The 26,436-nt window shown below is 43.4% G+C and overlaps 1 protein-coding gene across 2 annotated transcripts in view; it reads right to left on the bottom strand.

Moving 5' to 3' along the window:
- The window catches only part of Bid (BH3 interacting domain death agonist), a 41,151-nt gene that overhangs the window by 2,111 nt on the left and 12,604 nt on the right, over window positions 1-26,436 (bottom strand). The window contains exons 2-5 of one of the 2 annotated variants that reach the window (XM_047548519.1): window positions 6,593-6,666; window positions 5,347-5,370; window positions 5,065-5,275; window positions 685-824 (exon numbers count right to left, since the gene is read on the bottom strand). In XM_047548519.1, the coding sequence (XP_047404475.1) occupies window positions 685-824; window positions 5,065-5,275; window positions 5,347-5,370; window positions 6,593-6,604 (387 nt within the window). In that variant the 5' untranslated portion in view covers window positions 6,605-6,666. The remainder of the gene's footprint in view (window positions 1-684; window positions 825-5,064; window positions 5,276-5,346; window positions 5,371-6,592; window positions 6,667-26,436) is intronic. The other variant, XM_047548520.1, reaches the window with a different exon arrangement.

The following is a 26,436-nucleotide window of genomic DNA, read 5'->3' as shown; positions in this document are numbered from 1 at the left end:
GATGGGGAGGGACTGCCAGACTGAAGACCAGCTGCCATGGAAGGGGGTGTCCAACAAGGTAGTGAGGGTATTGGCCAGAACAGCTGGTAGAAGGCAAAAGAATGAAATCTTCTCTCCTCTCACCTCCTATAGCTACGAGCATTTATTTGATGGCTTTAAGGTGTGGCCTTCTCCCACTAGGTTTCTTCAGGAAGGGGACAATGCCCTGTACCAATCTTTGGATGCCCCACAGGACAATGTGAGTGGCAGAAATTCAGACAGTATCTGTTTAACTAAATACAACCATGAAGCCAAGAAGAGGAGCAGGCTAACTGTTGCTGTTTTTGTTATACCTGAGAAAGTAACTGAAAATTCTCTATTGGCATCTTTATTTACTCTCCAAAACAGAAGAAAGAATAAGTTATTTTTGGAAGAGTCAGATATACTTTGCTCATCTTTCTGGAGTCTTTTATCCCTCTGACTTAAAAGGTTCAGATTTTCTAAATCTCCACTAAATTCTCCTGAGAGAAAACCATGCTCTAACTCCATTCCCAATTCTCTTATTGAAGCTCCAGATGTGTAGTCATGGAGCTACCTCAGGGGACATTGGTCTGTCTGATGAGGGACAGGACAGGCCCTGGTTCCAGTGACAAGTGGACAAGCCCAACTTGCCCAGATGTAGCAATAGTATATTCCCTCACTTACTTCCTCCGACAGGCGAACATTCATAAAATGCGCCACCAGGTCATTCACCAGTCCTGGCTGGATGCTGCGGTCCATCTCATCCCCGACTTGGGCAAGATGCCTGGCAATATTCTGGATAACTTCTTCTTGACTTTCAGAGTCTTAGTGTACAGGCAGAGGGCAATAATGACAAAGAAGATTCAGACAATGACCCCATTAGACACACTTATCCCTCTCCAGCCCACCCAGACACAGGAAAGGAGTCTGCTTTGGAAGAAGGCCAGCTCCTGCCTCCACAGAATGCCCTCACAGTCCCCACTGACATTGGCTCCACTCAAACTTGAGCCCCTTTGTGGCTTCTGGACTAGTCATGATTGTGGGACCAGGGAAAGGCCTGAGTGAACAGGAGACCAGCTCCAGAAGCAGGCCTCTCCCCCTGAACACAGACTCAATAGCTATCCCCAAAGAAGGTCAGTCATGCCACAGCATTCTTCACTGTGGGCCCCCAAAGAATAACCCTGGCAGCAACCTTCATGGCGCTCAGGTTTATATACCAACACCTAACAGGTGTCAGCCTTAGAAGCTTTGAGGAAGGAGGATTTACAGTCAGACCAGGTTTGAGTCCCACCTCCACCACTTCCTGGCTGTGAGAGCTTGAAGCCTATGTCCTACCTCCTCACAGGGAGGAGGTGGAGCTGACTCCCCACCCCTGTCTTGCCTCATTCAGTAAAGGCCCAGGTCTTCTCCAGCACCTACCAGGCCCTGTATGATCTGCTCCACCTTGCTGAGATACCTGCTACTTGACTTTAGTCCCTCCCCAGCCTCCCTGGCCTCCACACATACTGCCCCTTCTGCCTAAATGCAACCCCACCCAAACACAGCTCCTTCCTCATCTCCTTTATTCTGTTCCAGTCTTCTCTCCCTTTCTTTTTCTTCCTTGACAGTTGTTACACATTACCCTAATTCTAATTCTATGATTTGTCTGACACCTCTCAACAAAAATATAAACTCCCTAAAAGCTACAATTTTGGGGGTGGGGGTCGGTACTGAGGATTGAACCCAGAGCCTCACATGTAGTAAGCAAGGAATGAGCCATATTCCCAGCCATTTTTAAATGTTACTTTGAGATAGAGTCTCACTATGTTGCCCAAGCAGGCCTCAAATTTACCATCTTCCTGCCTCAACCTCCCAAGTTGCTGAAATTATAGGCATGTGACACCATGCATGCCCAAACTACAGTTTTAAAAATCAATTTGGTTTACTGTTAAATATTTGGCACTTAAACTGATGCAGGCGCATAGCAGGTGCTCAATAAACAACTGTATGGAAGCTTGGTGCTATGGCTCATGCGTATAATCCCAGCTACTCAGAGCCTGAGGCAGAAGAATCATAAGTTCAAGGTCAGCTTCAGCAATTTAGTGAGGCCCTAATCAACTTAGTAAGATCCTGTTTCAAAATAAAAAATAAAGAGGGGCTGAGGATGTGGCTCAGTAGTAAAGAGCCCTGGGGTTCAATACCTGGTAACAAAACAAAAACCAACTACATGAGGCTGAGGGTGTGGCTCAGTGGTAGAGCCTATGCTTAGCTTCAATCCCCAGCACAGCAAAACAAAACAAATAAACCAAAAACAAAATAAGTGTATAAAGGAATGAACAGATCCTGTATCTAGCTTCTGATAATCATTAAATGCTAACTATTGTTATTTTTCCCATTAAATCCTGTATTTATGTGTGTGTGTGTGTGTGTGTGTGTGTGTGTGTGTGTGTGTGTTTGTGTGTGTTTGCAACTCCCCTCTGGCTCCTTATTTGGTGAGGATGGAACCCTCAGGTTTACCTTAGTCTCTGCTATTCTTACTGCACCCGCACTCAGCCAGTTGTCAAATCTGATCTTATAGCTCCTATCTGCTGCTGCCACCCTTGTCGGGGTTCTTTTTGAGCTCTCATCCCGATAACACTGTCCTTCAGTTCATTTTCCTCAGAAACAGAAGGGCACAGCAAGTGGAGTTGCAGGGGGACTAGGGCAGGACTGAAGGAAGCAGTAAGAAGTCTGACGCGCTTGTCAACCTCAGGGTGAGTGCCTCTTCAAATTCTGTGCTCTAGGGTTTCATTTGCCTCCCTGTAGTCTTCTTTCCTTTTCTTTTAAGCCACTAAGGACGGAACCCAGGGCTACACATATGCTAGGTAAGTGTTCAACTAAGTCATCCTTAGCCCAGCACCACAACAAGATACAACACTGCTTCTCTATCAGGACCTTCCCAGTGCTTACTTCTACTTAAGTAGTAAGTCATCACCTAGCTTCCAATTCCCTTTGATTTAATTCTCACTACTTCTTGGAATGTTCTAGCCAAACTCAAATCACTTTCTGTGTTTCATAGGTTCTAGGCTCTCCCATTTCAGGTTTTTGCTTAAGCAATGGCCATTCCCTCTTCCCTATTTCCAAAGAATTACACTATCTCATCCTTCTAGGCCCAGTTCCATCTCACTTGCAGTCATGAATTCCTTCTTGATTCCCTTCAGAGCAAAAGGTCCCCACTTCTCCTTATAGCTCCCTCAGAAATGATCTGTGCCTCACTTATTTTGCTAAAGACTTTCCACCTTATTTCAGTGAATCATGTACACAACTCTCTTCCCTCTATCCACCAGATAAGCAACATCAGAAATTATATCTGATCAATTTTCAAGGTTTCCAGAGTCTCTATTTTGTCCCTTGCTTCTAAAGCTCAAAAAGTACTTAATTCACAGGCCAATTTTCTCCCAGAGCACTAGTGAAGTCAGTGTACAGCCCTATAATCCATTTTTCACATACAATTTGGGTCAAGTCAGGATTTAAAGTCTAAAAGGTAAGGGACAGTGTGGAGGGCAGCAAGAGAAAAACACAGGCGACAGACTCTGGTTGTGTTTACTGCTGCATCACCTTCTGACATGAAGCCATTCCTGCCCACTCCTGCCCTCAGTCCTTCCTACAACTTTCCAAGAGACCAAGTGTTTTTATTCAGTTTAGGGCCACCAGAAGACACGCTGTTGGGTTCAAAGAAAGTTTCTGTCACACACTGGCTAGTGGGAAACACCTGCCACATTCCCTTTCACCAGATTTAAGATGAGATTGGGCAAAATGCTGAATCAGCTGTTGGTTTCTCCCAGGGCCACCAGAGGGCAATGCAGTCTCAGTGACAGGAAATTTCAAGGTAGACAACCAGGTCATGCCAGACAGGTTAGAAGATCTGGGTCACTGAAATATCAGGGCAGCAATTTTCTTTTTCTTTTGCAGTGCTAGGGATGGAACCCAGGGTCTTGAGCACCATGGGCAAATGCTCCAACCCAAGCTATATCCCCAGCCCCAGGGCAGTGATTCTAATCAAGGTCAGAATCACCTGGGAAGTTATCCACTCTGACTGCTGACATGGGTGGCTGGAGTAGGACCCAGGGTCTGTACATTTTGAAAAAATTCCTCATGTAACATCTGTGTGCACACTACTGAGAACCACTGTCCTGAGCTGAATGCAGAAGTGGAACCTCAACATGCCCCGCAGCCTTGCCTTCTCCAGAAACAGCACTGGTGGCAAAGGGGAGACAACATAGAGGCCGGGAAGAGAGCACAGGGATTAAAGTTAAGGATGGTAGAGTCTGGAATAGATATAACAAGAGGCAGCACTAATATGATGGGAGGCAACACAAGAAGCTCGAGAAAGGGTCTGGCCCAAGTCCTGCCTTGGAAAAGTCCATCAGTTTGACTGGAGTTAGTCATTTATGTGTTCCTGGGCCTAAGTGTCCTCATCTGGAAATGAGGTTCAGAATACTTCAGTTTTTGCCTTCCCTCCCCTCTCTTTGTGCCAGGGATCGAACCAAGGGCCTCATGTATGCCAGACAAGCACTGAGCTATACCTCTAGCTCAGTTTTCTTACACGTGAAAAAGGGAAAATGTGAAGTGGTATGTGGGATACAAATAGATGGATCTCACTGGATCAGTGAGATTTATATTTCAGCAGGCCTGCTCAAGGTGGTGTGAGGCTGTGTTAGTCACCTGTGGGGCTTTGCTCACACCAGTGATGCCCCAGAACTATCAAATCAGAATGCCTAAAGAAGGGACCCCAGAACCACTGTTTTAAAGCTCCCTGGTTCTTGAAACTACATAAACCCCAACTGGGGATTCCTTCAGGTTATTTAATACAGATCAGTGGTTTCCAATTTTTGGATATATCAGAATTACTTGGGAAAACACTTCTATTTTGGTGGATGAACATATAGGATTGAATCACATAACATGAACATATACAGTGGCCTGAAATCACTCTAGGGGTTGAGACTAAGCTAAATGTCCCTTCTAGCCTGTGGATATCCCTAGATGTTACCAGTGACAACAAAGTCCAGAATTGGAGCACAGGAGGTGGGGCCAGGTACCTACCTGCCTCTATTCTTTCCATGAAGATACTGGCCCGGTTGCCATCAGTCTGTAGTTCATCCTCACGTTCCACCTCCAGGCAAGTTTGAAAAGGCAGTTCCTGGCCCAGAGTCCTCAGCTCTTGGTGGAACTTACAGTCAGAGAAGCTTTGGAGGAAGTCAAGCACCAGCAGGTTTGTGATGTGCTCATCCCTGAGGCCTGAACCATTGCTGACCTAGGATCAAAGAGGAGTTAGAAAGGCTCATGGGAACCCCAACTCTGCAAAACACTGGGTAATCTACCTACCTTCTGTGTCTCAGCTTTTTCACCCTGAAGGTAAAGAAAAAAACAACAGTAGCAATAATTACATTCACCCTTCCTATACTGAAAGGGTGTCAGGAAAAGTGGTACCTTATGAGAGGAAAGATTTCCTAGGGTGCTACGCAAGGAGGATGTGGTGGTTGTTTTTTAACCCAAAGACATCTCAAGAATATGGGAGAGGAGGACAACCCTATTGGGGTCCTCTCTCGTCCCTCTCAGCATTGTTTCTATTCTTCACACCTGAATATACCCTACTCCTTTCACTCTAGAAAAAAAAAAAAAAAAAGAACATGGGAGAGGAAATATATGTGGTGGATAGGAAGAGACGATGGGCAAGTTCACCTGGCACCAACATAGATTACTACTATCCAAACATAACCGGCCCTTTATGGGGTCGAGTGGGAGTTCTGAAATTTCTTCTGTTCATGCAACTAACGTCTATCCAGAGCCCACTATGTAGCAGGCTCTCCAGCTATCAACCTGAAAACCTCACCATTCCCATCGTTCTGAAAGGATATTCAACAGGTACACATTGAGACCCACTATGGTGTAGATCTGGAATGTCCCCCCAAAAGTCCTGTGTTGAAGGCTTAATTCCCAGTGCAGTAATATTCAGACGTGGAGCCGATGGGAGGTGATCAGATCGTTGGAGCTCTGATCTCATCAGTGGATTAACCTATTGATGGATTCATAACTTAATGTCCTTTTGAGAGGTGGTGGAAACTTTAGGAGGTGGGGCCTCGTTGGGGGAAGTAGCCACTAGGAGATGTGCCTTCGATGGGTATATCTTGTCCCAGTTCCTTCTCTCTCTCTGCTTCCCAGCTGCCATGAGGTGAGCAGCTTCGTTCTATCACACCCTCTTTGCCATGATGTTCTATCTCACCACAAGCCCAGGAATAATAGCTCTCAGAGACTACGGAACCAAACTTTGAAACCATGACTGAAAATAAATCTTTCCTACTTTTAAGCTGAATTTTTCAGATATTTTGTTACAGTGACAGAAAGCCAACTAACACAAGACTTTTCAGGCACCATGGGTGCTGCCATAGGCTCCAGGATGTTGAAATGGTAATTCTATTATAGATTTGTGGTTCCTCTTTGCAGAGCTGTCAGATAGGGATGAAGCTAGATCAACACCCACAGGCACATGCATGAAGAACAAGTCTGCCTACACTCAGTTCCCTAACCTCCCCTTCCCAAGGATTCCTCCAAAGGAATTCAGGAGTCTGACCTCAGAGTCCATGGCATAGGCAGCACTGGGTAGCTCTGACTTGTTTTTGGCTCACGGAGGTCCAAGGTCACAACCTAGAAAAAGACACACATAGAGGGTGGGTGACTGTTCCCTGAAGGGATGCTCCACAGGGGAAAATGGAGGAGCCTGAACTCAGCTCTGGCTCAGGAACTTTGGCTACTGCAGCTGAGCAGCTGAGGTCTCTGTCACCATGCAAATGGTACTCAGTCTGGGTTCCTTTCTTTCCCCTTGGCACAGAACTGTGGGCAGCAACCCAGTAAGCAAACTCTGAAGTTTTCCTGGATCTTCCCAGAGATTTGCCAGACCCCTTAGGCTGATCTGGCTATGATTATTTTAAATTAAATACTTACATTATTTAGTAAGTTTCCTACAAGAATATACTTAGTTATTAAAGTGTACCTAAAAGTTTTCAGGAAATCTGTCTATCATGATGACAACTATCACAGCAATTCCTTCCAATAACAACAAAGGAACCAATCCATTTCTTCCACAAGTTTTATGATCTTGCATTCCACACAGTGATGTTGCATAGGCAGTGTTGATCCTGACTTAAAAGGGAGAAAATATGGTTTGGGGAGAATTTTCTTGAGGCCACAGAACTAGTAAGTGACAGGAGGGGTCAGGTAGGTTCCTTCCATCAAGTCACATGGTTTCAATTGTTCATAGTATGAAGAAAAGACTTCCAATAAAATGATGAAAAAAGACATACTGCATTTGACAAAAGATTAAGTCTTCCATAGGACACATATTACAAACTAAATGACCTACTACTGATCAGACAAATGCCAATGGGGAACCGAGTTAAAAAAAAAATGTCCCTGGCTAGGTGCACACCTATAATCCCAGTTATTGGCACAGCTGAGGCAGGAGGATCACAAGTTCAAGGCCAGCCTGGGCAATTTAGCAAGACTCTCAAAAGTAAAAAGGGTTGGGGATTTCATGCAGTGGTAGAATACCCCTCTGTTCCAATCCCACTGTGGGAAAAAACAAAGAAACACATAACTCTACTGTTGGGGGATGAGCACAGACACTATGGAGAATAGTCTTCAAAGTACTAAAAATAGAACTGCCATAGGATCCAGCTATCTACTCCCAGGTATATATCCAGAGGAAACGAAATTGGCACACAAAAGATACATCTAGCTAGATATGTAATCCCAGCAGCTCCAGAGGCTGAGGCAAGAGGATAAGCCAGCTTCAACAACTTAAGTGAAACCCTGTCTCAAAATAAAAAAAAATAAAAAGGGCTTGGAGTGTGGCTCAGTGGTTCAATGCTCCTGAGTTCAATCTGCAGTACAATAAAAAATTATCTATATCTATATATCTATCTATATGCTTATTGCTAGATCATTCACAATACCTACTACATGTAATCAACCTAGGGACCCACTGATGGACCAATGGATAAAGAAAAGTGGTATAGACAATGGAATAATGTTCAGTCATAAAAATGAATGATAGCCTATCATTTGCAACAAAATGGATGGAACTGAAGGACATTATGTTAACTGAAATAAATGAGATGGAGAAAGACCTACCACACTCTATCATATGTGGACATTACAAAAAAGTTGATGCAGGTTGTGGCTCAGTGGTAGAGGGCTGCCTGGCATGTGTGAGGCACTGGGTTCGATCATTAGCACCATATAAAACAAACAAACAAACAAACAAAAAAGCATGGGCTGGAGTTGTAGCTTCGTGGTAGAGCACTTGCCCAGCATATGTGAGGCACTCAGTTCGATCCTCAGTACCACATAAAAATAAACAAAACAAAGGTCCATTGACAACTAAAAAATAAAACAAAAACAAAACAAAAAAGCAAATGTTGACCTGAATGTAAAACAGTGATTACTAGAGGCTGAAAAGGTGGGAGGGAGAGGAGGGAGATTGGATAACCAAAACCAAAATACAGAAGCAATAAGTCTCAGTGTTCCACAGAACAGTGAGGAAACTACAATTCATAAAAACCTATTATATATTTTATGAATAACTAGAAGAGAGGAGTTCTAAGGTTTCAAACACAAGGAATAAGATAAAAACACAGCTTTCAAATACAAGGAATAAGATAAAAACCTCGATTACCCTGATTTGATCAGTACATATTGTAGACATATATTAAACTATCATACTTCCCCATACATATGTACACTATGTATTAAACAAACAATTTTCAGAAGACATTTATAGGAAATATCAACTAGCCTGATTGTGTGTGGGGGGGTACAGGGGATATGACTCAGGGCCATGCACATGCTAGGCAAGCATCCTACCACTGAACTACACCTCCAGTCCAACTACCCTGATTTGATCATTATACATTGTATACTTGTACTGAATTATCACACTGTACCCCATAAATTTGTACAATTAAAACAAAAACAAAAATATATCCATACAATTGAATACACATAAAATCATTGAAAAGAATAAGAGTCTTGTGCATTAGTAATAAGATGTCCAAGAGACTAAACAAAAATTTCTGTAAAATAGTTGCAATAGGGCAATCCTATTTAACAAGTAATTTGTCTGTAGATGTGTTTACACACGATATCAGGTTAAGTCAAATAAAATTTTTATTTTTTAGGACAAAAACAATATTGGCTATTTCACATGGTTCCTACATGCAAAGGAAATACAAAATAAGCAGGAAAATGGACAACCACCTTCTCCTGGGAAAGAAAGGAAGAGGCCAGGAAGGAGACCAGTCACAAGAGGGATACTCAGTTTTCAAAACCAGGCATGGAGGGCTGGGGAGATAGCTAAGTTGGTAGAGTGCCTGCCTTGCAAGCACAAGGACCTGGGTTTGATCCTGAGCATCGCAAAAAAAAAAAAAAAAAAAAACCAGGCATGGACCACTCTACTCTCGGCACTTGCATTTCCTGTCTTGGATGCTCATGCTGGCTTCAGGCACCATGCACAGCTGGAGGCTGCACTGGACCTCCCGCTGGGGTGTCCAGAGGAGCTGTTCCCATGGCTGGGTATGGTGCTTGTTTGACAGAAAAAGGTTCAGGAGCAAATGATACAAGCATATGTGGACAGATGGAAGGATGCCACCTCAAGGGCCATCTGTGGGGCAAGAGGAAGACTCAGAATCATTACCAGCATCAAGTCAAAGATTTAAATAGAACCTACTCCACAGCAAAGAGGCCACAGAGGCCAAGCTATTTCCCCACTTACTCCAAGATAGTGCACCCTGGACTAGAACCCAGGCCTCCACCTCAATGTCTGAGCTCCTTGTCCTGTTCTACCATACCTTTTGGAGACATCTGCCATGGCAGGGATGCAGTTCAGTGGTATAGCACTTGCCTAGCAAGTATGAGGCCCTGGGTTCCATCCCTAGTAGGGGTTCAATCCCTAACACTAAAACACAGAGACTGGGGGTGGGGGTGTTTAACAGAAACATTGATCAACTTCCTTCCAGATATTAATACCTAAGTCCCCACATCTACATGCAGACTTTCATATCCTGTTACTTTTACACAAATTTTGGTCACTTTCTCACTTCAGCAAATAGTCTTCTGAGGCTGGGGGTGTAGCTCAGTAGTAGACAGCATTCACAAGGACCTTGGTTCAATCCCCAGGACTACTAAAACTTCAAAAATATACTAATGTCTACAACTAATACATTGGTTCTCAACCAGGGATGATTTTGACCCTCAAGAACCATCTAGCAGTGTCTGGAGGGTTTTTTTGTTTTTTTTTGTTTTTGTGTTTTTTTTTTTGTTTTTTTTTTTGTTTTTCAGAACAGTGGGAGGGGACTCCTAGCATCTATCTAGTAGGCAGGGGTCAGGGAAGTTGTGGAATATCCTCCAGTACCCAGGGCAGCTTTCCACAACTTATCCAGTCCAAAATGTTAACAGTGCCCAAACTGAAACCCTTGTTCTAGTGTGTGTGTGCACAAGTGCACACGTGTATATCACACACAATAAAATATAATAAACCTCCTACTGTTGTACATTTAAATAATTTGAGTTCCTTGTAGATTCTGGAGATTAGTGCTCTATCTGAAGTGTGTGTGGCAAAGACTTTCTTCCACTCTGTAGACTCTCTCTTCACATTGTTGATTGTTTCCTTTGCTGAGAAAAAGCTTTTTAGTTTGAATCTATCCCAGTTATTGATTCCTGCTTTTATTTCTTGTGCTTTGGGAGTCATGTTAAGGAAGTCTGGTCCTAAGCCGACATGATGGAGATTTTGACCTACTTTTTCTCCGATTAGGTGCAGGGTCTCTAGTCTAATTACTAGGTCCTTGATCCATTTTGAGTTGAGTTTTATGCAGGGTGAGAGACAGGGGTTTAGTTTCATTTTGCTGCATGTGAATTTCAGTTTTCCTAGCACCATTTGTTGAAGAGGCTATCTTTTCTCCATTGTATGTTTTTGGCATCTTTGTGTAGTATGAGATAATTACTTATGTGGGTGTGTCTCAAAAAACTTTACACCAAGAATACAAATAATCCAGTCAACAAATGGGCTAAGGAAATGAGCAGACACTTCACAGAAGACGATCTACAAGCAATCAACAGATATATGAAAAAATGTTCAACATCTAGAGTAATAAGAGAAATACAAATCAAAACTACCCTAAGATTTCATCTCACCCCAATTAGAATGTCTATTATTAAGAATACAAGCAACAATAGGTGTTGGCGAGGATGTGGGGAAAAAGGTACACTTATACACTGCTGGTAGGGTTGCAAATTAGTACAGCCACTCTGGAAAGCAGTATGGAGATTCCTTGGAAAACTTGGAATGGAACCACCATTTGACCCAGCTATCCCACTCCTTGGCCTACACCCAAAGGACTTAAAATTAGCATACTATAGTGATGCAGCCACATCAATGTTCATAGCAGCTCAATTCACAATAGCTAGATTGTGGAACCAACCTAAATGCCCTTCGATAGATGAATGGATAAAGAAACTGTGGTAGGGCTGGTGATATAGCTCAGTTGGTAGAGTGCTTGCCACGAAAGCACAAGTCCCTGGGTTCAATCCCCAGTACTGAAAAAAAAAAAAAAAAAAAAAGAAACTGTGGTATATATATACACAATGGAATATTACTCAGCCATCAAGAAGAATAAAATTATAGCAGTTGCAGGTAAACGGATGGAGTTGGAGAATATCATGCTAAGTGAAATAAGCCAATCCCCAAAACCAAAGGTCAAATGATATCTCTGATAAGTGGATGATGATACATTGCAAGGCGGTGGTGGGGAGGTAAGGGAAGAATGGAAGATGAAATGTGTAGAGGTAAATGAGGGGTGGGGAGGGGGTGGGGGCGAAGGAAAGATAATAGAATGAGACAAATATCATTATTGCATGTACATGTATGATTATCCAAGTGGTATGACTCTACTTTGTGTACAACCAGAGAAATGATAGTTGTACCCCATTTGTGTACAATGAATCAAAATTTTTAAAAAATTTAAAAAAATAATTTGAGTATTTTCACCATCGAAAAATAGAGCTAAGTCCGCTGTGAGCCAAAGCACACTCCTATGGTCCCGAGTACTTGGAGGCTGAGGCAGGAGAACTGCTTGAGCCCAGGAGGTCCAGGCCAGCCTGGGTCATGTAGAAAGACCCCATCTCAAAAACAAACTAAAAAAAATAACTGTGATAAATACCCTGCTGTAGCACTTTCCTATTAAATCCAGAATGAAATGTCGCTAGATGTGAAAGTACTATATGCCCTGTGTACAGGTCTCCTGGTAGTCAAAGACTGTGACTGTGGCTCAGCTAGGCTGTAAGGACATCGGGAGCTCCTGCCAGACAAAATCCTGAAAGAATGGGGGTGGGGAGTGCTGCATTCCCTAGGTTGGGTGGGGCTTTGGGAAATGTGTAAACTTTCAAAGCAGATGCCCTGCTTCTGGTTTCATTCGTGACTTGAGAAGAAATTCAATGAATCAATTGTCAGCTATGAGTGGAACCAGGAAGATAGGGATAATGATGTCCACCAAAAAACAGGCTTCTGAGTTAACCATAGTTCTATCTCAACCCCCCAACTTCTGCACTAAGTTGCCAACAAGAAGAAAAATTTAAGTAGCCACCAAGTGTGTCCTCTCCCTTCTGAGAACCAGTGAGAAACTGGCTAGGAAGACAGGAAACAGGAAATAGTAACCTGCCACCTTAATTTTGTATATTGTGGTCACCAAGCGTGTTTTCATCCATTATCACAGTGGTCCCATGCAACATGCAACCTGTGACTGGGAGGCATTTTATGCCTTATTTCTGAGAGTGTTGGGGACTCTGCAGTGCCAGGATAGCAAATACAATCATCCCTCATCATCCTTGAAGATTTGTTCCAGAACCCTCCACACATACCAAAATCTAATATCATATAAAATATAGTATTTTCATGTAACTTAAACACATTCTCTTATATATTTTAAATCTCTGGATTCCTTATAATACCTAAATAATAAGTGCTATGTAAATAGTTTTTATACTATTTTATTTAGGGAATGACAAGAAAATGGCTCTGTGTTCAATATAGATATGATTTTAAAAAATAAATCCACACTGAATACACAGATGCAGATCCTACAGATATTATTACTGATAACAAGGAGCCCATGTCCATGCTAGGCACATTTGTGTGGTATTCCCAGCTACTCAGGAGGCTGAGGCAGGAGGATCACTTGAGCCTCGAGGTTTGAGGCCTGGGCAAAATAGCAAGACCCTGTTTCAAAAACAAAACAAAACAAGGAATCAGTACCTACCATTTAACAGTGCCTGAACGCAATGGTTCTAGGCGGGCCTCTGCCTGGGGTGCCCAGCTGCAAAGTCACCCAAGCTGGGGGTGTGGAACAAGTCAATACTCACCTCTGGGCCAGTTTTTCATGAAAGCTAAACAGACAACAGATAGCTCATGTGTTTCTACTCAGGCTCTGTAAATCCTGCCTCAGTCTCCCAAGTAGCTGGAATGATAGGTGTGCACCACTGTGGCTACACAGGACAAAGGTTTTTATGTGGCCCATGCCTAGACAGGGCAGCATCTCCTTGGCTAACATATGGTCAACCTGTCCTCCTGGTCCTAGTCAAAGATGACAGCTGACTCGCAGAATTTCTTACATAACAAATGAATATTAACTGTGTACACCTATCCTCCCCGCCTTGGGGTCATTTGAATATGGCACTGGAAGAACACATGAGACCGAAGCCAGGAGAACCCAATTCTGCTTGTCCCCAGGCCCATTACTTAGCCAGCTACGTGTCAATGTGTACTGCATCCACCAATGGCCAGCATGGACATGTGTCCAAGGTATAGCACTACGGACAGAGGAGGGGGAAAAAGGGGTTGGGGGTGTAGCTCAGTGGTAGAGTGCCTGCCTAGCACGTGTGAGGCGCTGGGTTCAATCCTCAGTACCACATAAAAATAAAATAAAATACAGAAAAGGTTTTTGTACAAAAATACGTAATTAAAAATGACAAAAAACATGAAAAAGGTGTGTTGTACTTTAAGAATATAATCATTAATTCATCCATCAAATATCCAAAGAGTCCACTATATACCTGTTGCCAGGAAAAGCTTAAACTGCGTGATATAAAATAAGGCATGGAATTTCACCTACATTGGGAATCTGGAGAAGAGAAAGTACCACCTAGATTTGGGGCTGATTGTACCCAAAGAATTGACTAGAAAAAGGAGAGGAAAAGAAAAGGCATCACTAACGCTTTATTTTCTGTCTCTGTTGTCTTCATCAGAAAAATAATGTGCTGGGTGTGGCTGCACTGCCTGCAATTCCAGCTACCCAAGAGGTAGGAGAATTACAAGTCTGAGGTCAGCCTGGGCAACTTAGCGAGACCCTGTCTCAAGATATAAAAGGTCTGGGGACAAACCTTAGTGTTAGAGTGCTTGCCGAGCATGTGCAAGGCCCTGGGTTCAATCCTTAGTACCACTGAAAAAGGAGAGGAAAGGGGGGCATGGAGAATGGGCTTGGAGAAAGGGGATTCCTCCCCTCTCCATCTTCTTAAAGGAACACCTGTTGAACATTTTATTTAGCTCATCATTTAATGGGAAAACAATAAAATGTTAAAACTATTCAAAAGATTTAAAGCATCACGTGTACAGGCAATGGGGGATCAGAAAAGATTTACAGAGAGATGCAAAACTGGCCAATATCCAAAAGGTAATAATCAATTGCATTCTACTGGGCAAAGTTCATTTGCATTTCTATGGACAAAATTATTAGTCCAGTCATTTGTACTGTCAGTTTTCTATAACTCTACAGTAATAAAATACCTCAAAGGCTGTGAAAGGCAAGGAAAACCTAAAGAGGTATGGTAGAACACCCAGTTGCAGGGCTGGGGGTATAACCCAGTGGTGAAGTGGTGTTTAGCATGCTCAAGGCCCTGGGTTTAATCCCCAGCACCAAAAAAAAAAAAAAAAAATTAAACATTTAAAAAGGTCTGGACTTGTGAGATAGACCTAATTCTTTCCTTCCTTTCTTTCTTGAATGTGTGGTTTGGGAGGTACTAGAGATTGAATCCAGAGGCGTTCTACTGCTAAGCTACATCCCCAGTCCTTCCTATTCATTTATTTGTTTATTTAAAGACAGAGTCTTAACAAGTTGCAGAGGCTGGTGTTAAACTTTTGATCCTCCTGCCTCAGAAGTAGTTGGCATTACAGGTGTTTACCACCTCCCCAGCTGACCTGATAATTTCCACAGGTGCAGCAAAATGTAAACCTCTTACACTTTTTTTGCAAACATAAAGTCATACAGTATAGAACAAATGCTAAGGCCACAAAAGCAACTTCTGCCTTGAAATTTTCATAAGCTATCTCAGACTGGACTTTTTTTTTGGTGGTATTGGGGACTGAACCAGTCAGTCCCCATGCTAGGTAAGCACTCTACCACTGAATTATACCCCTATCCCTTTTTATTCTGCCACAAGGTCTCAATAAGTTGCCCAGGCTGGCCTGGAACTTGCACTCTTCCTACCTCAGCCTCCAGAGTAGCTGGGATTATAGCATCCATCTTAGACTGGAATTTTAAAAGCCTCTATTATTTGCTATTCTGAGGGGAGAATACCAGATTTAATAAACTGCACCTTTGGTTTCACACACAGAATCTGTAAATGTGCTGGAATTCCTGCGTGGAATAAATAAAGACAAACCAAATGAGAAGAACAAAGGCAATTTATTCAGAGCTTGCTATAGCACAGAGTCAGCTCCCATCACAAGAGGAGAAGCTGTATGGTTAAAAAAAAGGGAAGGCTTAGGTGTGCATTGACTAGAGGTTGTTTGCTGGCTGGGGGAAGCTGGAGGTAGAAGCTGGGCAGCCCATTGACTGACTAGGAGGCATGTGTGGCTTCCCCTATTTGGTCCCAAGTTGGAGGCAGGGACAAAAATTAGGGAAGCTATTAGTTCTTAATCAAATCCTGGCCACTTGAGGCTGATCCTGATAGAAGTCACTGTTTGGTTTGATGGATTGTTACTAAAGACAGCAATCAGGCTTCCCACAAGGTTGCCTTATGCAGCACTTGTGGGTGGTTTATAGTAGATAAGGGGCTGTTTTTCCAGATTGGCTTTTGCAGACTTTATGTCAGAACTCTGTGTTTTGTTTTTGTTTGTTTGTTTTTGTTTTTTTTTGAGATAGGGTCTTGTTATGTTGTCCAGGCTGACCTCGAACCCTGGAGCTCAAGTGAATCTCCTGCTTCATCCTCCCGAGTAGCTGGAACTAGAGACATGTGCTACCACATCAGGCTGCAGCTCTATTTTTATATATGGTCTGGTCCTTGTCTGTATATTCAGCCTCTTATCTCTCTTATTCAAATCTCCTAGATATCTTAAATTCCTGGGCCTACCAGGAAGTGACCTTCCTTACTACCCTATAAGCCAAGGATTAGGCCAGTTTTCCTAGAGGGTGGCTTTGCAGGTATTTGTTTCCAAAAAATCAGCCTCAATTCCTTTAAAAATGGCTTGTCATGACTGGACACACCAATAATTCCAGTGACTCAGGAGGCTGAATTTAGTAAGATCCTGTCTCAAAATAAGAAAAATAAAAAGGGTTGGGGATGTAGCTCAGAGATAAAACATCCAATAGGTTTAATCTCTAGTACCAAACAAATAAATAAAAATGGCTTGTCATTTTTATTGATTTTTATTGATTATATGAGCATCATTCACAAATATGAAATTCCAGATAAGGTTCTGGTTACACTATCAGTTCATCCAATTATATTCAAATATATCCTAGTTTTTTTTTTTTTTTTTTTTTTTTTTTTTTAAAAACATGAGCACAGACAGCAGTTCCTTAAGAAAATCAGCCAGGGGCCTGGGGAGATAGCTCAGTCGGTAGAGTGCTGCCTTGTAAGCACAAGGCCCTGGGTTCGATCCCCAGCACTCCCCCCTCAAAAAAAAAAAAAAAAAAAGAAAAAGAAAATCAGCCAGGCATGGAAGTGCACACCTGTAAAGCAGCAGCCTAGGAGATTGAGGCAGGAGGATATCAAGTTCAAAGCCAGTTATAGCAACTAAGAGAGGCACTAAGAAACTGAGCAAGACCCTGTTTCAAAAAGGGGTGGGAAAAAAAAAAAAGTGCTGGGGATGTGGCTCAGTGGTTAAGCATCCCTGTTCAATCCCTGGTACCAAATAAATAAAAAAATAAATAAAATAAAAAAACCCAAAAACCAAAAACAGAATTACCATCTGATCTAGAGTTATGCTTCTGAGTACATACACAAAAGAATTCAAAGTAGAATCTTGAGCAGAGACAGGCTCCTAGCAGCATTATTCACAATAACCAGAAAAAAATCTGAGGATAAAGGGTGAAAAAGATAAACCGAGTCTCAAGAGAAGCAACCATGAACCACTGAATGAAGGGAACATCATGAACAGCTGGAATGCAACTACTTTCCCACATCAGGCAGAAAGTAGCATGATGTGAGGGCAAGGTGCCAGCACAAAAAGCTGGCAGGAAGCTATAACTGTGTGCCCTGACTTCACTTCCACCTCAGCCTCCAGTTACTGTCCTATAAATAGAACCCCAGACCAAGGCGTTGTTTCTCCCTCTGGAGATGGCCTGCATTCTCCCTTGAATGTGCATGCCTTGCTTTCCTAAATAAATTTCTGTGCCTCAGTATCTTAATGTGTGCTGAAATTATTTTTCCTTATATGTGTTAGGGACTCTGTTGTCCTGAAGTGATGTCCCCCCCTCTCTGGAACCTCCTCACATCCTTCTCCAGTGAAAAGCAGATAAACAAAATGTAGTGTATCCATACAATGGAATGGAAGGAAACTCTGACCCAGGTTGCAACATGAATAAAGATGTTATGCTAAGTGAAATAAGTCTTTCACAAAAGACAAACGTTCTATAATTGTGCTTCTTAGGGGCACCTAAATAGACGAACTCATGTGGACAGAAAGTAGAGTGGTGGCTGCCAGGGGACTGTGGGCAGGGAAAACAGGGCTTATTTTTTAATGTTATAGAGTTTCAGTTTAGAAAGATAAAAAGTTCTGGAGATAAAGGTGGTGATAGTTGTACAATGATATGAATGTACTTAATGCCACTGAACTACATACTAGAAATGGTTGAAATGATAAATTTTCTATATTAATGTCAGGGACCAAGAAGTTCTCATTCTGAGAACATTCTGACCTTTACAATAAGCAGCAGCGCCCCTCCCCCCTCCTGGCTGATAATTCTGACAGTATGGCGCCTATGGTGCTGTCCCTGCTTCTCTTCCGGGACTTCACCTTCCCGCCGTTGCGAACCTCACCTTCCCGCCGGCGCGAACTTGCAGCCTATCAGGAGCCCAATAGAAGAACACAGCCAACCAGGCTGCACCTCGTCATACCCCTCATTCCCTGAGCATATAAATACCCCTGTGTGAACAATAAAAATTTGCAGCTTGATCAGAATTCCTGTCTTGCTGTCTCTCCCTGTGTCTCTTGTCCCTTCATTCCTTCTCTCTTAGGTATGCCGTCCGCGTTGATGTCCCGCGGGTCGGGACAGTTGGCGCCCAACGTGGTTGGCTCGAGCCTTTGTTTGAGAAGCGAACGCTGCCCTCTGGGGAAGACTTGGCCAAGCGGGATTCGGGATCGCCTCGGTGGACGCGACTGGGAGTCAGATCCAGGAGGAGAGTGAGGCCAGCGCAAGGTGAGTGACGCACCATGGGACAAGCAGTTTCGTCACATGATTTGTTTCTGACGGGTCTCGAGGAGGCCCTCAAGACTCGGGGAGCGCGTGTTAAGAAAAAGGATTTAAGATCATTCTTTTCATACATAGAGGATTTGTGTCCTTGGTTTCCCCTCGAGGGGTCAATTGATGGTAAAAGGTGGCTCAGAGTAGGAGACTGCCTCAAAGATTATTATGAGACTTTTGGTCCTCAAAAGGTGCCTGTCACTGCCTTTTCTTATTGGAATTTAATTAATGAGATTCTTAAAAGCTCACCCTTTGACAGTGGTACTTTAAAACTTGTAAAGATTGGGGAGCAGGCAATGCAATCCACCTCTCGCCCCCCATGGGCATGCCCTTCGGTTAGTATTCAAATGCCCCCTACTCAGCCTTCTCAGGACCCTGGGACCCTCCCAGACCCCGGGAACCTCCCAGACCCCACCTTACCAAAAAAGTCCCCTAAAAGTCCCCCTAAGATTTATCCGGTTTTAAATCCCTATGATGACGTGACCCCAGAGGAGGAGGCTACCCTGGAGGGGGCAGCGGCTCAACACCATTCTCCAGACCTGCCACCTCTTAAAAATCCACTTCCCACTTATACACCCCCTGCCTTTCGTGCTCCGGCCCTTCAGGGACCTACTGCCCCCCCAGACATTTTTTCCCCACTTCCCTTGCCTAATCTAACCCCTTTACGCGAGTCTCTCCAACATAGGCGGGAACAAATCCAACTTTTAAAAGAACTAAAAGCCCTTGATGCCGAGCTTCGCTCACTGGCCTTGGGCACGGAGTTAACACAAACTGGCCCAAGACCCCTCAATACTCGTAAGGTGAAGCCACGTGGTCAGCCTGTTCTTGCCTTTTCAGTCACTCGCAGTCAAGCAGATCAGCCCGCACAAACTGAAGCAGAGAATTTAAAAGGAAGTCAGGAAGAGGAATCAGGGGAGGAACAAGAGGTAGAACCAGAGAGGGAACAAGAGGAGGACCAGGAATCAGGGGATGAAGAGGAGCCCACCTCTGGACAGAGTGGAGCCCTTGGTTCTTATAAAAGGCTGAGCCTCCGCTTTCTTGAAAGACTTAAAAAGGCTTGTACACAGTATGGCCCCACTGCACCTTATACACTGGCCTTGCTAGAGAACCATAGTACACAGTGGCTCACCCCTAATGATTGGAAATTTTTGGCCCGAGCCACCCTCAGTGCGGGTGACTTCCTGTTGTGGAACGCAGACTTTAGGGAATACTGTCGGGAAACTGCCCAAAAAAATTCAACCAAGGCTTCCTCTAAATCCTGGACCTATGTTAAACTAGTGGGTAATGCGCCATTTGATACTAACCCTAAACAGGCACGCTTTCCTACTGGGCTCCTAGCACAGGTTCAAACTGCTGGTTTGCATGCTTGGAGACAGCTCCCTCAAAAGGGCTCGGCCACCACCTCCCTAGCAAAAATTCGTCAGGGTCCTGACGAGCCTTACAGTGACTTTGTTGCCCGGCTTAATCTAACTGCGGAGCGCTTACTTGGACCAAGTGAAAACGAGAGCTCCTTTGTAAAATATCTTGCCTTTGAAAATGCCAACCCAATATGTCAAGATGTTCTTCGGCCCCACAAAGATAAAGGGGACCTTTCTGACTTCATTAGGCTGTGTGCCGGGGTAGGAACAGCCCATGCCATGGGTCTCGCCATTGGTGCCGCCTTCACCAAGGCCCTTCACCACCCTGGCCCACGTACTTGCTTTACTTGCAAACAACCTGGCCATTTTGCGCGAGACTGCCCAACAGGGAGACTGGGTCAAGGACCCATATCTCCTCAAACAGGGACTAAACCACCTCCGCTCACCCTTTGCCCTAAATGTGGTAAAGGTCGCCACTGGGCCAAGGAGTGTAAATCCAAGACCAATGCCCTTGGACAGCCTATTCCCTCTAACTTCTCGGGAAACTCCTCTCGGGGCCAGCCCCTGGCCCCGACCACCCCCAGAGCAAACCCAGGGGCAATAAGGTTTGTTCCCTCTCAGACTCCCAACCCAATCCAGGCTCCCTGTCCTTCTCCACAATCACCTCCCTCCAACGTGCTACCCCAGGCAGCGCAGGATTGGACCTCTGTGCCTCCACCGATACAATATTAGACTCTATGCAAGGACCTCAAATAATACCCACTGGGGTTGTAGGCCCCCCTCCACCTCATATGTGTGCTCTTATTCTTGGGAGAGCTCCTACCACCTTACAAGGTGTTCAGGTCTTCCCTGGCATCATTGATGATGATTACACTGGAGAAATTAAAATACTGGCCACAGCTGTTAACGGAGTAGCTGCCATCCCTGCAGGAACAAAAATTGCACAATTAATACTCCTTCCCCTCAATTCAGGAAATTCACCAGGAAACACAGCCTCTTTAGGTTCCTCTGATGTGTATTGGGTCCAACCTATCTCCCACAAAAGACCCACTCTTACCTTATTTATTGAAGGAAAGAAATTCCAAGGGATCCTAGATACTGGTGCGGACGCCACAGTTATTTCTCAAAAATATTGGCCATCAGAATGGCCCCTCACCTCATCACTAACTGACCTTAAAGGAATAGGGCAGTCAAGAAACCCTAGTTAGCTCCAGGGTGCTTAATTGGACTGACACAAAAGATAACACAGGGAATAAAGGAACCGTTACCCCCTTCGTTGTTCCTGATCTCCCTGTCAACCTTTGGGGACGAGACATTCTAAGCCAAATGAAAGTTATTCTTGCTAGTCCCGACTCTTTAGTCACTCATCAAATGCTTCGTATGGGCTTTATCCCTGGTACAGGCCTTGGGAGGCTAGGACAAGGACAGGTTGAGCCTGTACAGCCCATACAAAAAACAGACAAATTTGGACTTGGGTATGTGGATTTTTAGTGTCGGTCCCTGACCCTCCTGTACCCCATGCAGACAAAATTATTTGGGAAACTCAAACTCCTGTGTGGGTGGATCAGTGGCCCCTTACCCAAGAAAAATTAGAGGCTGCCTCCATGTTAGTACAGGAACAGTTGACAGCCGGCCATGTGGGACCCTCAACCTCACCCTGGAATACTCCTATTTTTGTTATTAAGAAGAAATCAGGCAAATGGCGCCTTTTACAGGATTTGCGCGCTATCAATAAGGTTATGCGCCCGATGGGGGCATTACAGTCAGGCATCCCTACACCGGTAGCTATTCCTAGGGGCTATTATAAAATGGTCATCGACTTAAAAGATTGCTTTTTTACTATTCCTTTACATCCTGAATGACAGACCCTGTTCTTGCACAACCTTTCACACTTCCTTCCATAGTTCTTGTTACTCCTCCGCTCAAACCTGTTCCTCAGGGGGTAAAATCTATTTTACTACCACCTTGTTAAGGTCCCATACAGGATCAACTGGAGGGGATTGGTCTAATACCCCTGGAAAATTAAGTGTTGCATCATGTCCTGCAGACTTAGTAGGGCAAACAGTTTGTTGGTCTACTATAGCCCCCCTACATGTATCTGATGGAGGAGGCCCCCAAGATTCTAATAGAGCCAAACAAGTCTATGAGAAAATTCAACGGATGTACAAGGAACTGCATCCTAGTCTCTTATATCACCCACTAGCATTACCTAAACACAGACCTTCTGAGATAGACCCTGCCACTTACGATATTCTTGAAGCCACTTATGCCTTGCTTAATCGGTCTAATTCTCCCTTGACTGCAGATTGTTGGCTTTGCTTACAGTTAGGATATCCCGCTCCATTAGCTATTCCAATTGATTATAGAAATGACTCAGCTGCTACCCCTACTAGAAAAATTGCTGGAAATGTAACCTATCCTAATACACCATGGTCCAATTTAACCAGTAAAAATTGTCTACCGACTCCACCATTTTTGGTACAGCCATTCACATTTTCCAATACTACTTGCTTTTTCTCACCTGGCTATAATAATACCTGGGATTTAAATGTAGGGATTATGACATTTAGTGATTGCTCTGAGACATTCAAATTTTTACAGCCATTGTGCCCCCCTAATGGCACCGTATTTGTCTGTGGAGGTAATAAGGCTTTCACTCAACTGCCAGCCAACTGGACTGGACTATGTGTCTTAGCTGCCTTGCTCCCAGACGTAGATATTATTCCAGGAGATGAGCCTGTTCCTATACCAACAATTGATCACATTGCAGGACGAGCTAAACATGCTGTCACCTTTATCCCTTTACTTGCAGGACTTGGAATAACTACAGCAGTGGCCTCAGGTACTGCTGGTTGGGGGTCTCTCCTACTCAATATACAAAATTATCCAGACAATTGATTTCTGATGTACAGATACTCTCAAGTACCATACAAGATCTTCAAGATCAGGTGGATTCCTTAGCAGAAGTGGTCCTACAAAATAGGAGAGGTTTAGACCTTCTAACTGCCGAACAGGGAGGCATTTGTCTGGCTTTGCAGGAAAAATGCTGTTTCTATGCCAACAAGTCAGGAATTGTTAAGGACAAGATCAAACAGTTGCAGGAAGACTTAGAAAAACGCCGACAAGCACTGGCTGATAATCCACTATGGACTGGATTCAGTGGACTCCTTCCCTATCTCCTTCCCTTCCTAGGTCCCCTCCTTTGCTTGCTGCTTATTGTATCTATAGGTCCTTTGATATTCAACAAGATAATGGCTTTTCTTAAAGCTCAAATTGAGGCTATACAGGCGAAACCTATTCAGGTTCATTACCATCGACTGGAGATGATGGATCGTGATGGTGATCTTAAATGACCATCACCCCTGTGAGCTGAACTGGACAGCCAATGACGGGTAAGATTCGTAAGAGCTCATACCAACCTAAGACAGGAAATGAGGGCTAGAGCCTCATTATCCAATGACTGGTAAGGATGTTGCTCTATCACGGACAACCTAAGACAGGCGCAGTTCCCGAGGGATTGTCACTCCAGCCCTATACCTGTTCAGGCAAGCTGTGCCCCCGTCTCGCCACATAACCTCTATCACCCCCTTAAAATATGGCTATCGAAAAATGGTCAATAATTTTATATAAGAAAGGGGGAAATGTCAGGGACCAAGAAGTTCTCATTCTGAGAACATTCTGACCTTTACAATAAGCAGCAGCGCCCCTCCCCCCTCCTGGCTGATAATTCTGACAGTATGGCGCCTATGGTGCTGTCCCTGCTTCTCTTCCGGGACTTCACCTTCCCGCCGTTGCGAACCTCACCTTCCCGCCGGCGCGAACTTGCAGCCTATCAGGAGCCCAATAGAAGAACACAGCCAACCAGGCTGCACCTCGTCATACCCCTCATTCCCTGAGCATATAAATACCCCTGTGTGAACAATAAAAATTTGCAGCTTGATCAGAATTCCTGTCTTGCTGTCTCTCCCTGTGTCTCTTGTCCCTTCATTCCTTCTCTCTTAGGTTTGCCATCCGCGTTGATGTCCCGCGGGTCGGGACATATTACCATGATAAAAACCATAAATTTAGTTTTAATCTACTCAGGAGTCTGAGGTAGAATTTTCCTGAGTTTGAGGACAGCCCATGTAACAAGATAAAAAAATAAAATTTTAAAAAAGGACAGATTCTCTTTTTTTTAACATTTAAAAAACCTTTTTTAATTTTTAGTTGTAAATGAACACAATGCCTTTATTTTATTTACATGGTGCTGAGGATTGAACCTAGTACCCTACACATGTAAGTCGAGTGCTCTACCACTGAGCCACAACCCCAGCCCAAAAAGGACAGATTCTCTTATTGAACCCATGCAAATAATTATATTGTCAGGAAAAAGAAAAACCTAGGGGAAAGGAAGGGGAGGTCAATGGCAAACAAAATCATTTAAAAACATTTCATTTCATTTCTGTTAACCAAATCAGAGCCTTATTAAATCATTATGGGATACAGACAGTTAAGAAAGACAAATAGTACCCTCATATATCTAGAAAAGAGAAACAAAAATGCCAACAATATTCCAAGAACAAAACAATTTTCCTCATCAGTCCGTTTGGTATTAGCCATGTGCTACAGGATTTGGAGTGAGTGGTCTACTTTCAGGAAGTCATACGCTCCCAAACTAAGAAGAGTCCTGGAAATCTTGTCCCAGTGATCAACCACTGGTGCGGTCCGGAAGCTGTCAAGGCAATGTTAGCTCCAAACCCTGGACCTAGAATCTAGTCTTTGAATTATTACTAGTTGTTGAAAACACCTGGTACCATTCTTTCCCACAAGGTTCTTTTTCTGATGTATGAGGACTCACACATATCATCTGCAGATGACAGAGACTTACTATGATTAATTTATTTCTCTAATCAGTAACAGAAGAATGGAGGAGAGTCAAATTCTGAGAGTATGACAGGTACATAACTATCATAACAAATTTGATCAATGCTTTCCCTAAGAATACAAATATATTGGGCTGGGGCTGTAGCTCAGTAGTAGAGCGCTTACTTAACATGTGGGAGGCACTGAGTTTGATCCTCAGCACCACATAAAAAAATAAATAAAAATAAATAAGCAAAATAAAGGTATTGTGTTCATCTACAACTATTAACACACACACACACACACACACAAATAAAATGGGACTGAGGGTACAGCTTAGTGGTAATCCTTGCCTAGTATGTAAGAGGCACTAGGTTTGATCCCTATTACTGCAGAAACAAAAAGAGAGAGAGAGATACTTTACCACTGAGCTGTACCCCTGGTGCAGTAATTTTCTTTTTATAATGCAAATTACCAAATATTTGAGATTTTTCCAGAGGTACTAATTCATAGTCTTATTTTGCTTTGTTTTTTGGTACTGGAGAACCCAGGTACTTTACCACTGAGTTATGTCACCAGCCCTTTTTGTTTTTTTATTTTGAGATAGGGTCACACAAGTTGCTCAGGGCCTTGCCTAGTTGCTGAGGCTGGTCTTGAACTTGAGATCCTCCTGTCTCATTCTCCCAAGCCATCCTGAAAGGGTTGGGATGCAGTGGTAGAGCACAAAACAGTAACAAACAAAAACTTCAAAAAAAATTTCTTCAAGGGGTTGGAATTGTGGCTCAGTGGTAGAGCACTTGCCTAGCATGTTGTAAGGCACTGGGTTCGATTCTCAGCACCGCATATAAATAAATAAAGTCCACTGACAACTAAAAAAAAATAATTTTTTTAAAAATTTCTTCCAAATTTAGGGTATTATCTTTGGAATGCAAGGTCAAAAGTGTTGCCAGAAGCAACAGGACATTTGAGTAAGAAAGGATCTTGCATGCCTGAGAGAGGAGACTTGGTTATCCATTAATAAAATTCACAAACCTTGTCTGTTTCATAAGTGATGAACCTTTGTTCTTTGTTTTTCCACTTTAAAAAAATATCAAGAACATAACAAAGTCAACATCCTGCCATACAGAATCTCCACTATCCAGGTGAATTGTACAGAAAGTAAAGAATAATCTTTCATTTTGAAGGTGAAGGCATTAATTGAGTAAACTAAAAAAAGCAACCATCAAAGCAAGCAAGCTGTGTCAAAATGATGATTTCTAGCTTTTTTTTTTTTGTCCATTTATTTATTTATTTATTTATTGTGGTGCTGGGGATTGAACCCAGGGTCTTGTGCATGTGAGGCAAGCACGCTACTAAATGAGCTATATCCCCAGCCCTGTCCCCCTATCTTATGATATACACTGGAAAATCCCTTTAGGAGAGAGGGTAGTCTAGGAGATCCTAGGGTACCTGAGGCCCTTTTCACAGGATCTATCAGGTCAAAA

The sequence above is a fragment of the Sciurus carolinensis genome, chromosome 4 (genome assembly GCF_902686445.1).
Source record: "Sciurus carolinensis chromosome 4, mSciCar1.2, whole genome shotgun sequence".
Lineage (NCBI taxonomy): Eukaryota > Metazoa > Chordata > Mammalia > Rodentia > Sciuridae > Sciurus > Sciurus carolinensis.
This window is presented reverse-complemented; position numbering and strand designations above follow the sequence as displayed.